This window comes from Theobroma umbraticum, unplaced genomic scaffold (genome assembly GCF_002168275.2).
Source record: "Theobroma umbraticum cultivar Fairchild unplaced genomic scaffold, ASM216827v3 scaffold_44.0, whole genome shotgun sequence".
NCBI lineage: Eukaryota > Viridiplantae > Streptophyta > Magnoliopsida > Malvales > Malvaceae > Theobroma > Theobroma umbraticum.
In genome coordinates this window covers 6,308,840-6,322,984 of record NW_018397255.1, presented here as the reverse complement: position 1 = coordinate 6,322,984, position 14,145 = coordinate 6,308,840, and the positions used below count along the sequence as shown (strand labels likewise).

At 31.8% G+C, this 14,145-nt stretch overlaps 3 protein-coding genes across 3 annotated transcripts; all 3 read right to left on the bottom strand.

The window, feature by feature from the left end:
- Window positions 1–1,980: 1,980 nt before the first annotated feature.
- Window positions 1,981–4,860, bottom strand: LOC110409422 (gamma-secretase subunit). The gene is made up of 2 exons (XM_021418761.2): window positions 4,462–4,860; window positions 1,981–2,448 (listed from the first exon to the last, which is right to left on the bottom strand). The coding sequence occupies exons 1-2, from the start codon at window positions 4,727–4,729 to the stop codon at window positions 2,288–2,290; spliced, it is 429 nt and encodes a 142-aa protein (XP_021274436.1). The 5' UTR covers window positions 4,730–4,860; the 3' UTR covers window positions 1,981–2,287.
- A 1,233-nt stretch (window positions 4,861–6,093) lies between these two features.
- On the bottom strand, window positions 6,094–9,491 carry LOC110429101 (uncharacterized). The gene is given in 5 exon segments (XM_021444988.2): window positions 6,094–6,387; window positions 6,389–6,553; window positions 6,556–6,912; window positions 7,041–7,415; window positions 9,357–9,491. Coding segments are annotated over 5 exon segments (1,326 nt in total).
- Window positions 9,081–11,673, bottom strand: LOC110409503 (ankyrin repeat-containing protein BDA1-like). Its single transcript, XM_021418863.2, has 3 exons — window positions 10,995–11,673; window positions 10,334–10,879; window positions 9,081–9,581 (listed from the first exon to the last, which is right to left on the bottom strand). Exons 1-3 carry the CDS (start codon window positions 11,412–11,414, stop codon window positions 9,537–9,539), a joined length of 1,011 nt encoding a protein of 336 aa, XP_021274538.2. The 5' UTR covers window positions 11,415–11,673; the 3' UTR covers window positions 9,081–9,536.
- Between the last annotated feature and the right edge of the window lie 2,472 nt (window positions 11,674–14,145).

Here is a 14,145-nt window from a genome sequence, read left to right as displayed (position 1 = left end):
CTAATACATATCCAAACCCAATTCCCCTTCCATGAAATCCTAGTTTTTGCATGTGGACCCCCATATCAAGCTCGCATGCCAATTAAGCCCCTAACTATCCCTTCTCTTCGTTATCACTTTTAGATGCTCTGATTTATTCTATTCCATCATAGTTTGCATCCTTTCTTCATTTTTTGAAGGCCATAGTTTATATACATACCACATGAAAGTTGCTAAATTGAACTGCCCCCTCAAGGTTTTAAATATTTTCAATATATTTTAATTTATTTTAAAACAAATTTAAAGAATTGGAATAATGATGTATAAATATTAGAAGATATTGTTATTGATGGTCATATCCAAGTAATTTTTTTTTAAAAAAAATATTGTCCAGGTTTTAACTTTAATATGATTATATTGATAATATATATATATATATATATATATATATATATATATATCTTTGAAAATCTTCGATGTTGGGTTTTCAACTCTATTAAAGTCAGAATGTATATATAACAATAAGCTCAACAAATTACTTTGCTGTTGACTTGAGCTATTTGAAAGTTGTTCCAAACAATAGCTTGGTGCTTACTGATACGAGGACCACGAAGTTTCTGCATTTTTTCCATGCTTAAACTAACTCTTATTAATTCCCAGTTAAATAATAGTATGCTAAATAAGATAAACTACAGCTGGTGCGTCCCTTTTTTGGCATGTCTCTTTCGTTTTGTTTTATCACATTTGGTAACAAACATACTCTTTGTTTATTGTACCTAGAGATGGTAATATATGTACACCTTAAATTTATTAATCAATATGCTTCTACCTAGATAATGACACTTGAGCTACCATTATCTATAATTGCATCATTTAACATGTCACCATCTAATTTAGATCAGTTACAATTTCCCTTTCGTTTTCATTTTGCATTTTTGAGTTTTGTTTTTTTAGAATGAAATTTCCTCGTTTTATATATATATATATATATATATATGAATTTTATCTATGATTTCTATTATGATTTCTTAGTCTTTTGTTAAGACTTGGATTTAATTTTCATTTTCAGACTCTGAAGAAGACTGGGATGTAGTTTATACATATATATATAGATATATATATTTATCCTATATAACATTGCTAGTTTATAAGATAACAATCACATAGCATACACACACAATATTTAAACTTGAACATATTATGAATTTATCCAAGAGAAACTCAAATTCAAATCAAATAAATTTAATACCAATAATTTTTAACTCCATTTATATACAAGTAGAAATTATCGGAGCAACCATATTATCACATTTTATATAAAAAATTAATTAAACAAACCAAACAGAAACAGATAAATCAATTAATAAGTCAGCAAATAGTTAACACAAATTCAACACAAAGTTAGATCAAATTCAAGGTTTCATAACTTTCTGCTTACCACTAAAAGAAAGGCTTCATTGCCAACAGAAACAATGGCATAAAACCTTTCTATATCTGTTAATATTAATGACATGCACTTAGGTTAATATGTGTGAATGAATATAAAGTATTGAATAAAGTTTAACGTTCATCATAGAAAAGCATATTTTCTCAGAAATTCTTTTTTTTTTGTTAATTTAAAATTTAAAATTGAATTTAATATTAATGTTTGTTTGTAAACTAATGAGCTCTTAACTAAACAAAACTTCAACAATTAATAATGTTTTGATGACATAATTTCCTCAACTAAGAATTCTTATAAACGTTGTTGCTTCACAAAATTTCTAACATGCATAGTTCGCTTATTTGCATCACATTTTGCTATACAATTAGTTAGTACAACTTTATAATATTTATGGTTAATATTACATTATAAAATTAATTTTCGATTTAAAAGTTTAAAATAATAATGATTTAACAACCGTATGCTTTATATTTTGACATGCCAGTTTGATAAAATCCCTCTTTCGTGGCGGAGGCCGGTGCACCAAAGAGGTAAATAAGCATTTCAAGACACAAACAGAGCTTTATATTTTGACCCTACTCATTTCTATCATGAAGAACAAATATTCACAAAGTATATATTATTACACCCAAAAGCAGAGAAAAAGCAAGCTTTCATGTGTGACCACATTCCTTCTACTTAAAAGCGCAATTAAGTTTCAGTAAAATTGACAATTGCCTACAAAGCATAATTGGTCTAGCGATCAGAATATATACAAGCGTGATTTCATACTAAGAAATCAAAAACACAGACCATTGTTTTCCCACCTTTTTTCTTACTTTCAAGTTATTGTTTAGCAGGCATATAATTTTGTAGGGCAGATGACTAGCTCCAACCTGTCAAACCTAACTGGTCTGCGACATTATACATTACCAGTTGATCCCAGATAGGACCAAAAAGGCGTTCTCCTCCAATGGCAAATGTCAATGCCCAAGAAGACAAAAGAGCTGAAAACACTGTGAACCCAACTGCTGATCTGAGAACATCTGCCAAAAGAAAAATCTATTTAAAACATATAAACAATAAATCCCACAATTTACAGGGAAAATATAAGCCTGAAAGAAATATGTGGGAAATTTAAAGGACAGATTTGCTTCAAACAACACAATCATTGATATCTATATTTTTCTCAGTAGAACCCCCCCACCAACAAAGGAAAATGTGCACCCGTGCCATCATATTAAAAAAACCCCTTCTACAATGTCGAAAGGGCAAACTGATGATGGAAAATCAACACCATCACTAAAAAGCATGCAGACTTGTGATAGGGAATAATAGGATAAACTCAGATGTAAGACCTTGAAATTAAGCATTACCCTCTAAACTTTTGCCCAAAAGAAGAAAAGACATAGCGTAAGTTAAAAAAGATGAATGGTCTAGTGTCGTCAAGAGTGCAAGGCACACTCTAGGCACTAGAATTCTAATGTTGCCCAAGGTGCAAGGTGCAAAAAAAAGCACTCGCCTAAGCCTCAGAGAGCAGACCTAGCTATGTGAAAAAGGTATGTTTTTTGTTTATTTATCTCCCCTTCCTCCCATCCCCCCAGTCCCCCTTTTTTTGATTGCCTCTTCCGTGTTTTGGCTTTATAAAGCAGAGAAATTGCCTCTGTTTTCAGCTCTCAGTACAGTGGCTGTATACCCCTGTTTTCCTCTTCAGAATCTGGGCAACTCCTCTGGTTTTTGTCTTCCAAAACAGATAATCTCCTGCTCTAGTTTTTTCGTTCAAAGGCATTTTTTCTAATTTTTTCTCCTAAAAGCAAAACATAATGTCTCTTTTTCATCGTAAAAAATGAAACGATATAAGCTTTCTACTAGTTTTTCTCACTTAAGTTATTGCACTAACAATTCTTTTCTCTATTTAAATTGGTGTAGGAAGTTTCAAATGGCAAAAATAAAAATTATCCTAGGTACAAGTTTCTTTGTTATATATATATGCCTTCCTTCACTCATATGAAAGGTTTTCGTGCCTTGCACCTCAGGCAACATAAGGGTCCTAGTGCCGAAAGAGCACCTTGCACTTTTTACAACATTGTATATAACTGTTTCCTCAGTTCTCTAAAACACAAAAACAGAGAGAAAGGGCAGAGACAACAATTGTTTGGCAACACCAAACAACATAACTATCCATCTTAGTAATGCCAAATAAGGTGCAGAATAAGTTAATTGGTAAGACTTTCAACTTTTCCTATTGATCATATTAATTAGGCAACAAAATTCTCACCAATATGGCAGATTGTGGTTATTGGATTCCAATGAAACTGTTTAGAAGTTCTCATTTACGTGCTTCTAACAGACTAAACAGCCACTGATTTGCAATTAAGTAGGCTAAGGCAAATTAAAATTAAAAATGAAAATAATTCATTGCAATTTCGTCAAGTCTAAAGAAAATGGATGAGATAACGATAACTTCGGTTTCCTAATCAAACTGTGACCTTAAATAAAAATATAAAAGCTTTATTTGATCATTACTTTCGCCATTTGCTGCTGCCTTTTTGAAAGTTACATAAAATAGTAAAAACAAAAATATACTTAATTAGTGATGAGCAAATAGCTAAAATAACACATACATTCAAACATAATCGTTTCACATAAAAGTAAACCATATATTTTTGTTCTTCACTACTAATATTTTAATTTTTACTTATTCAAAATTAATTATACTTTTTTATCCAAATGAACTTTTATATTTTTGCTTCTAAAAGCAAAAAGGAAGATAAAAAGGAAAAGCAACAGCCCATGCAACCTACAATTTCCAATAGATAATAGATTGTATAATATTTAGCAACTTAAAGTAATAGGCAACTGAGGCATCATAAAAGAAATTAAAAAAAATAAAATTTTACAATTAAAAAGAAAAAGAAAACCTCAATCTTGATCAATTTGCTAAATGCAACAATAGAAACAAGGTAAAGGAAATGAATTCGAAAAATTTTCAATTGAACCATAGGCGTAAACAAATCAATAAAAAAAATTGAAAAAGCATGAACAGAAAGAATAATTACAGGGGCGAATACGAGGGAAGGAGCGAGAGTGACGGAGAACGGGCCAGAAGTAGAAGCAATTGACGGCCCAAAGCCACGGCAGAAGCGCGTAGCCGAACTTGTAGAACCTCCGCGCGTAGGACAACGATTCTTCCTCCGACAGGCCAAACGGTCCGTCGATTGTGGGCCACACCGGCGTCGATGACAGTATCGAATTGCCGTTGTTTGTGAAATCGTTGTTAGGGTTAGGATTTGGCGTTGCGTTCGATGGTGCCTGTGAGGCTTCCATTTTCAATCTACCACTCCTAATACGACCTCGCTTTTGGAGCTGAACGCAGAGATTTACTTCGGCCTATGGGGGGACGACGCTTTCCTCTTGGGGACTTGGAGAGGAAGAGAAAAAACGAGGCCGTTGCGTTAAAACTCGTCATAATACATTAATTAATACATAAGGTCGAGAATATTTTATATTATTTTTTGTTAGAAAATGGCTATTTCATGGTTTATGTTTTAATATCAAAAATTTAAAAATAATTTATGCAAAAAATAATTTAGAATATAAAAAGAGTATTAAGTATTTAATAAAAAGAAACTTCAAAAAAGAAAAAAGAATGAATGGAATATATTTTATTTAAATTGAAGAGTTATGTAAAATTATAATAAGATTTTATCCTTCAACAATAACCTATAATTGAATCCGGTTTGTAGATATCATTTCCAATTATTATTTCATATATTATTAATCTATTAAATTAAATATATCAATTTATGAGTTTGAATTTTAATATATATATCTCGAAATCAAACTAATTAAAAAATCTTATAAAATATTGATTGGATGTTAATCAAGCACACTTTAAAATTTAATTAAACTTCACTATTAAAGTGTTAATTACAAAATTTTGAATGCCAAGATATTAATTTTTAAGGAAAAACGCACCTATAGTCATCAAGCTTATAATTACATGATAAGATTAACATATATAATATCAGTATATAATTATTGTCATTGAAATCTAAGGTTTTACTTAAATTTTTTTTTTGCTGGCGTGCTTCGTTTTCTTTGTTAAAAATGATAAATCTTTTAAGTAGATGAGCAATTCTTTTTTACATTATACTTTTGTTTCTAGTACTATTTATAGCAAAATTTTATTAAATAATCTAAGGGTGAAATTCATTGGCTTTATTAACATAATTTGCCTAGATCCATACTTATGAGTTAAATAAAATGGGAAGAAGCTTAAAGCATAATTTTATTGTTACATGTTCATTATCGGATATAATATTTATAAAAAATTTTCAATTAAAATGTAACATGTTTTTTATTTTATTCCTTTTTTGAAAATTGGCTATTGAAATTAATTAATTAATCAACATTTTACTATTAAATTTTTTTTCCTAATTAACATTATCTGTTACATTTGAAATAGAAAAAAAGTTGGCAGAACATTTTTTTTCCATTAATGTTTTTTTTTTTTGGTCCCCAAGTAGTACAATACTCAAACTGCAGCGGTTCAAAACTAGAATTTGGTCGTGATACATATAACTATAAATAGAGACACAAGATAGGAAATATGAAAACGTTAATTGATGCAAGATGCGTCCATCTTCAAGGGTGGTAGGTACGCCAATTTGAGTGTTGATCAGGCTTGACTAACGCTCTTTGTACCACACTTTCCAGAATCGACGCAGAACAAGGAACAACAAGTATAGTGGAAGGAATAAAAAGTAGCGGGTTTCGGTTAAGAAGAAAAAGGATCGAGAAATGACACTAAAAGGTGACCGGCATCCTAATATTAGAATGCTAATTTTCGATACCCGGGAAGCACTGCACATGGACATCATTGTAACAAAGGACAAACTGGAAAACAGGCTGATAACTATGGGGACGGAAAAATAATCTGGAGATATGACAAATATTGACATTTGAAAGCATATAGCAAAAAAATGCCAATAATATCTGAAGAGCAGCACTGAAATCTCGGGGAAAAGGTTTAAGGAGGCCCAGGGTTAGGACAAACGCCCCTATAAAGACTGCACAGATTGTAAGATAGAAAACAAGAAATTCAATTGAACCCAAGACTGATTTTCCCACCAGATTTCTGGGAAAAAGAGTCCAACCTCCCAAACAGGAGTACCGGAACCTTCAGCTTGCCAAACTCCACCAGGCGGGCTAAGAATTGCTTGGTAGGTGGCTGTTAATAGCAGTCCTAATATTACTAATAAAGCGTTGCGGTCCTCGCTTGATATGCTATCCATATCCTGGAATAATTCCGCTGATTGCTTTGTTAAAATCTTGACAATTGCTTGCCACAAGTTACCTAAAGTTGAAACTCCGGGAAATGAGCAAACATGAAGTATATTAACGCTCTCTCCGTTGTTAACTTTCGGCCGTGTGATATCCAGAGCCGTTAAACCAGCCTGATTGGTCACATTTTTATCAGCCTTGCTTGCTAATAGTAGTTTCAGCATCTGGTTAATAATTGTGACATAACACAAGCCTCTATAAATTGACAATCTAATACAATAACAAACCGAAGGATCCATTCTTTTAGCGAACTAGTAAAAGTAATTCGAGCAAATAGATGAGGTTTGATCACCTGGGGATGATTATTGGCCGCAGCTCTGTGCAAGGCAGTGTTGCCAGCCCTGTCTTTCCAGTTCACCACGTCCTCACAATAGTCAGTCTTCTTAAGCATCCGGAATAAGGTATGGAGAGCATCTACTCTATTGTTTTCCACTGCGATGTGGAAAGCAGTCTGGTTTTCAATTGTCACATCAAAGATACACACAGGGCAATCCTCAAAAAATTTGGCCAAACGATCAATGTTTCCTTCTTTGATTACACAATGCAAAGGAGTGTAGCCCTCCTTCCCTTTCACACGAACAAGATCTTTATCCATTTCCAGGAGACGAAGCACCATCTCTTTATTCCCGTTATGCAAGGCCAAATGGTGAAGGGAATGACGATGCTCCTGAAAAGGCAATGAGTGCAGCAACTACTGCTGGTTGACAGAGTAGCCCTGCTCTTCCTCGAATGCCAGTTTAAGAGATAGCTGCTACTCAGATTCAGAAGGCTTTTTCGGCATACAGGGTATACTAAAATTTATCACAATGTAATTCATATCAACATCCAAAAATGCATTTAAGTTGTACAATAAATTTATGGAGGCATTTCTGTCTAGGTATCTTTGTAACATTTATTTTCCCAACAACCTTAGCAGATATAGGAACTGATACTTGAGCATGTTTTGGAACAAAACTTCACATTTATATGATGTCTCTTTTTCATTTCTAGGCTTGGATACTTTTTAGTATTGGTGTTTAATAACAGTATAGAGTTTATATCAAATTATGTGTTTGACATTTTAAGATATTGTATGTTTATTATAATTTTAAATTGTATGAACTTAACTTTGCATTTTAGCTTTTATTGTGCTTCTATTATATATTTTGAAAGTTAATTGTGGAAGTCAATTGGACATTTGTTATCGAAATTTTAATTGTTGAATTTTGTTGAATAAGCCTTACTAATCACGTAGGTATTACTAACAGAAAATTTGCGTTGGAGAAGCATTTCCTATGGATTTTTCCATTGGAAAGTTCCAACCGAAATTTTCGTTGGAAATGATTTTTTGACGGAATTTTAGGTTGGAATTGTCCAACGGAAAAATCTGTTGGAAAACCATTTCCAACAGAAAACCATTTCCAACAGAAAATTTCTGTTGGTGATTTCTAGCGGAATTCCGTTTCAAATTAATTTTCAACGAAATTTCGTTGGAAGTGATTTTCCAATGAAAATTAATGCATGAAAGTCATATGTTTATGTATTTTTCAAAGGAATTTTCAACAAATTTTCAATAGAAAATATTACCGACGATACTTTTATAGATAGATTTTTTTACGCAAATTTTCGTTGAAAATTCGTTGGAAATACTATTTATAGTCAAATTTTATTAAATAACCTAAGGGTGAAATTCATGGGTTTTATTAAAAAAGAAACAGTAAAAATTGGAAAAAAGTGAAATTAAAAGGTAAAACTTTCATACTTACAAGAAAAATTGGGCGTTTTCTGAGTCAGTCATAGTGAAAAGGAAACATTACAAGTCGGAAAAGGTGGAACCAAAAGGTTAGAGCGTTCGTGGAAGGAAAGTAGTTTAAAACTTTGGTCTTCATTCTCGTAGTTTCATGGAAATATCCCAAGCCACCATTTTAGACCACTAAGCTAAAAAATTTCAGCTGTTTCCCTTGTCTATCTCCTTCTCAAACTTTTTCTTCCAACCTCAATGCCTAATTGATTTAAAAAATCTGTAATTAATTACGTAAATAATAACAAAAGTTTTCACTTCCTAAAAAAAAAAAACAGTTTCCACGTTTCCACTTGCCGGCAACACTGCAATAACTCGACACCCTCTTATTATGGTGATCAAAGCAACAATTAAATAAAGAAAAAAAGTTACTAATATCCTTGTTACAAAATTGTTCTTCCTAATAACTTGCACACAGCTTATCTTTTTATAAGTAAGTATTCCAATTGTGAGACTCTTTTCTGTTTCTTCTTAATCCATCTATGTGATTATTCACATATATGAATTGTAAAAACTATACCTACGAATGACGTTTAAAATTGTATTGAAAAAGTTCTCAATATAAAATTAATGAAGCAAACTAGGGTATAGTTTCGGTGTTAGAATATATACAGCTTTTACAAGTAAAAATAAATAAAGAAAAACCAAATTAACTCTAAACTAGTCAAAACATTCGAATATTTGATTTATTAATTTATATATAATTTTTTTAAAAAATAAATAATATATATATATATATATATATATATAAACTCTAAACTAATAAACCTATCTAAGCTAAAATTTGAAAAGCACCTATTTCTGAAAACGTGCGTTTCATACACATACGATATGCTGCCTTTGTGCTGTGTTTAAGTGAAACGGTGCGTTTAGAGCATCATTTGTTGTGCTATAGCTTCTGTTTCTTTGAGCCACGATGTCTTTCCTTATTGCTTCCAACTTCAGCTCCTTCTTTTCTGCCATTTATGACTTCTTCTGGACTTATTTGTTCTTCATGTCTGATGCCTGTCATCCTAAATTTGAAGGTGGGCTTGAGGACTGAGATATCAAATCCTGAAAAATATTTTGAGAAATTCATGGGCTTTATTAACATAACCTGGGTTTGACAAACTTGCCTGAATTCATGTTTACGTGTTAAATAACATGCAAAGATCATTAAAGCCTTTTTTTTTTTATCATTACATGTTCATAATTGTAGGGTATAATATTTATCAAATTTTTTATTTTAAAATTCAATCAATTAAAATGTAACTTTTTTTTTTGTTTTTATTCATTTTAAAAAAATGATTATTGAAACTAATTAATTATTATTGTTAATTAATCAACATTTTACTACTATTTTCTTCAAATTAACAGTATCTGTTACATTATGAAATAAAAAGTAGTTGGCAAAACATTTTTTTCCATTAAAGTTTCTTTTGTCCCAAAATAGGAGTACAATATAAAACAGCACTGGTTCAAAACTTGAAAAAGAAAAAGAAGAAGAAGAAGAAGAGGAAGAGGTGATTGTATGACAAATTGACATTTGGTTGTGATACATTTAACTACAAATAGAGATACAACAGAGAACATATGAAATGTTAATAAATGAAAGGTGCGAAGGATTGATAAATGACACCCCAAAGTAACCAGCTTCCTAGTACTATAACACTAATTTTGGATAAACGGGAAGCAGTGGACATGGACATCATTATAACAAAAACCAAAAATATAAATATGTGGATAACTATGGGCAGGTAAAAATAAAATGGAGTTATGGTGTATATTGACGTTTGAAAGCATATAGCAAAAAATGCCAACAATACCTGCAGAGCAGTCTTGAAACCTCGGGGAAACGGTTTAAGGAGGCCCAATGTTAAGAAAGACGCCACTATAAAGACTGCACAGACTGTAAGATAGAAAACAAGAAATTCACCTGGATCCATGATTGATGTTCCTACCATATTTCTACTTTTGCTAGGATGGGTTGGAGTGGGAGTGGAGGTTGGAGCTCCACTAGGCGGGCTTAAACAAGTTGCGGAGACTTCACCTTGCCAAACGCCACCAGGCTGGCTAAGAATTGCTTGGTAGGTGGCTGTTAGTAGCAGTCCTAATATTACTAATAAAGTGTTGCGGTCCTCGCTTGATATGCTATCCATATCCTGAAAAATCTCTGCTGATGCCTTTGTTAGAAGCTTGACGATCAGTTGCCGCAACTTATATAAAGCTGAAACTCCAGGAAATGAACAAACTCCAAGTATATTAATGCTCTCTCGATTGTTAACCTGGCCCCGTGCAACATCCAGGGCAGTTAAACCAGCTTGATTGGTCACATTTTTATCAGCCTTGCATGCTAATAGCAGTTTGAGCATCTAGGTGAAGACATAATCCTCTATCAATTAATGACCGAAAATTACAATCACAAAAGGATCCATTTCTTTTACCAAAAGTAAAATTAATTCGAGAGGGTAAGTGAGATTTGATGACCTGGGGGTAACTCTTGGCCGCAGCTCTGTGCAATGCAGTGTTGCCATACTTATCTTTCCGGTTCACCACGTATTGACAACAGTCGGTCTTCTTCAGCATCTTGGATAAGACACGAAGAGCAGCTAATCTATTGTTTTCAACAGCAATGTGGAAAGCAGTCTCATTTTGAATTGTCACGTCAAAGATACATTCAGGACAATCCTCCAAAAATTTGGCCAAAAGATCAAGGTTTCCTTCTCTAGTTACGTAATGCAAAGGAGTGTACCCCTTCTTCCCTTTCACACGAACAAGATCTTTATTGATCTCCAGGAGACGAAGCACCGTCTCTTTATGCCCGTTTTGCAAGGCCAGGTGAAGGGAGCTAAAACCATGTTGGTTCAACTTCTTAGCAAACGATGGCTTTAAGTTCATCATCTCCATCACAAAATCGGTGTGCCCTGCGGCTGCAGCTATGTGTAAGGGAGTGTCAACAAACTCCACCTCATCAATGCGCTTCAAAACATCTCCATCTTCTTGAATTGATGCATAGAGTGCCTCGATATTTCCTGCTAGAGCAGCTCCCCTCCATCCGGGAAATCATAGCGAGACGAGAAACGCTATAGGCAGAGAATTGGAGGCGTTTGAGCTAATAATTATAGTAACTAGTTTGTTGAGAGAGAAATTAGTTGTGGCTTGTGAAGGAAATGAGGAGGGATTATCTGTCCCACATCAGGATTGCGTTTCTTTTAAGGTGCTTGTCTTCATGATCGTTGACGTTTAATCAGTCGATCAAAGTCAACAAGGAAACACTCAAACGCCAAATAAAAAGGTGAAGCTTTCACACTTACGAGAAAACGTGGGTGTTTTTTGAGTCAATCAATTATAGTGAAAGGAAAACATTACAAGCTAGAAAAGGTGGAACAAAAAGATACAGCTTTCATGGAACGAATTGTAGTTTTGAACTTTGGTCTTCATTCTCTTAATTTCATGGAAATAACCCAAACTATTATTGGACCACCAAGCTCCAAACATTTCGGTAGGTACCCTTCTCTATCTCCTTCTCAAATTTTTTCTTCAAATGTCAATGTCTAATTAAGCGTGGCGAACATTCACCTCAATGCTAATTGCCTTCAGAAGTGGGATCAACCTTATTGACTAGTTGTCTTGCTATTATCACTAGTTAATAAGATTAAATTATCAAAATGTCAGCGATTACTACTAACTTTAAAGGATGTTAAATCACCCTTAAAATTTTTTGAGAAACAAAAAAGTTGATTTAAAAAATGTGCATTTAATTATGTAAATAGTAACAACAGTTTTCTTCTTCTTTTTTTTTTTAAAAAAAAAGTTTCCATGTTACCACTTACTGGCAAGATATGATCAGATCTGATGTAATTTCAATGTTTATGTGGTGGGTGTTTCTTTGGTCCACTTGATATTTAAGATTTCAACTTTTCAAAGTTTATAGTCATTGTCACGCGATGTGTCTCTTTTTCAACTTCTTTTTTCTGAGAATTTTTTATTATGGATAGTCAACATTGATACGAGAGTAACATATACCTTAGAATAGGTCTTGTGCTTTGACTAGGCATGGCGATCTGTTGCCCACACCCTACGAGAAAGCAACTCTTTTATAAATTCACATAGCAAATAGGCATGGTGTCCTTTGTCCACATTTTAACCCTTTTACAGATTCACGTAGCGACATCTGCTATGTGTAAAGGAGTGTCAAACAAATTCCGCCTCAATGCGTTATACGATATGTTAAGAAATATTATTATTATTTTTTATGAAAAAATATTATATTAAAAAATATTATATTACGCTTCATATTTTAAAATTTAATTCTTACACGTTATGTTAAAAATATAATTATTATATATTAAGTTAAAAATTTAATTGTTATATATCATGTTGAAAATGTAATTATTACACGTCAAGTTAAAAATTTAGTTATTACATACCATATTAAAAAATGTAATTGTTATACGTTATGGTGAAGATTTAGTTATTACATATCATGGTGTAGTTATTTTAAATTATATTTCATAACTATTTTATATTTAAAATTTTAATTTTTTTGGAAAAATGCTATGTTATGGTTTATATTTTAACATCAAAAAGTAAAAATATAATTAATGCAAAAATAATTTAGTATATAAAAGAGCATTAAGCATTTAATAAAAAGAAACTTAAAAAAAGAATGAATGGAATATATTTTATTTAAATTGAAGTTTTATGTAAAATTATAATAAAATTTTATCCTTCAATAATAACCCTATAATTAAATCCAGTTTGTAGATATCATTTCCAATTATTTTTTTAATGTATTATTAATCTATTAAATTAAATATATCAATTTGTGAGTTTGAATTTTAATACATATCCCCAAATCAAGCTAATTAAAAGATCTAATTAAGTATCAATAGGATGTTAATCAAGCATACTTTATAATTTAATTAAACCTCACTATTAAAGTGTTAATTACAAAATTTTAAATACTGAGATGATAAATTTAAGGAAAACGTCCCTTAATTTATGAAGCTTATACATTACATGATAAGATGAGCATACATAATATAATATTAGTCTATAATAATTGTCATCGCAATTTAGAGTTTTACTGACTTTTTTTTATACTCACCTGCTCCGTTTTCTTTGTTAAAAGTAGAGTTGTCAATATGGGTTGGCCCGGCCCAGTGCAGCCCCAGCCCTTGTGGGTTAAAAAAAATATGAGTTGAGCCGGATCAGCCTATTTTTTGTATGGACCATCAAAACCTCAACCCAACCCACCTCTTGTTAACCCATGGGTTGGGTTGGGCTAGCTTATTTTTATTTTTTTCAAAAAAAATTAATTTTTATAATTTTACTTGATAAATTTTTTATGTAATAAAATTGTTCTTGATTTAATTCATAAATTGAATAATAAAAACATGTTACAAATAAATAAATTACATCAAATATAAAAAAATAAATAAATTACATAAAATAAATTAATCTTTAACACAAACTACTATTTCATAAACATAAGTATATAACCAAATAATAAAAATTTCAAGACTCATTTATAGCCTCCTCAATCTTCATTCTTAAGTAAAACATTTAAATCTTGTTTAGACAGTAATAATGTCTAAAGGTCTGAATTATTATCAATTTATCATTTAATATTCAT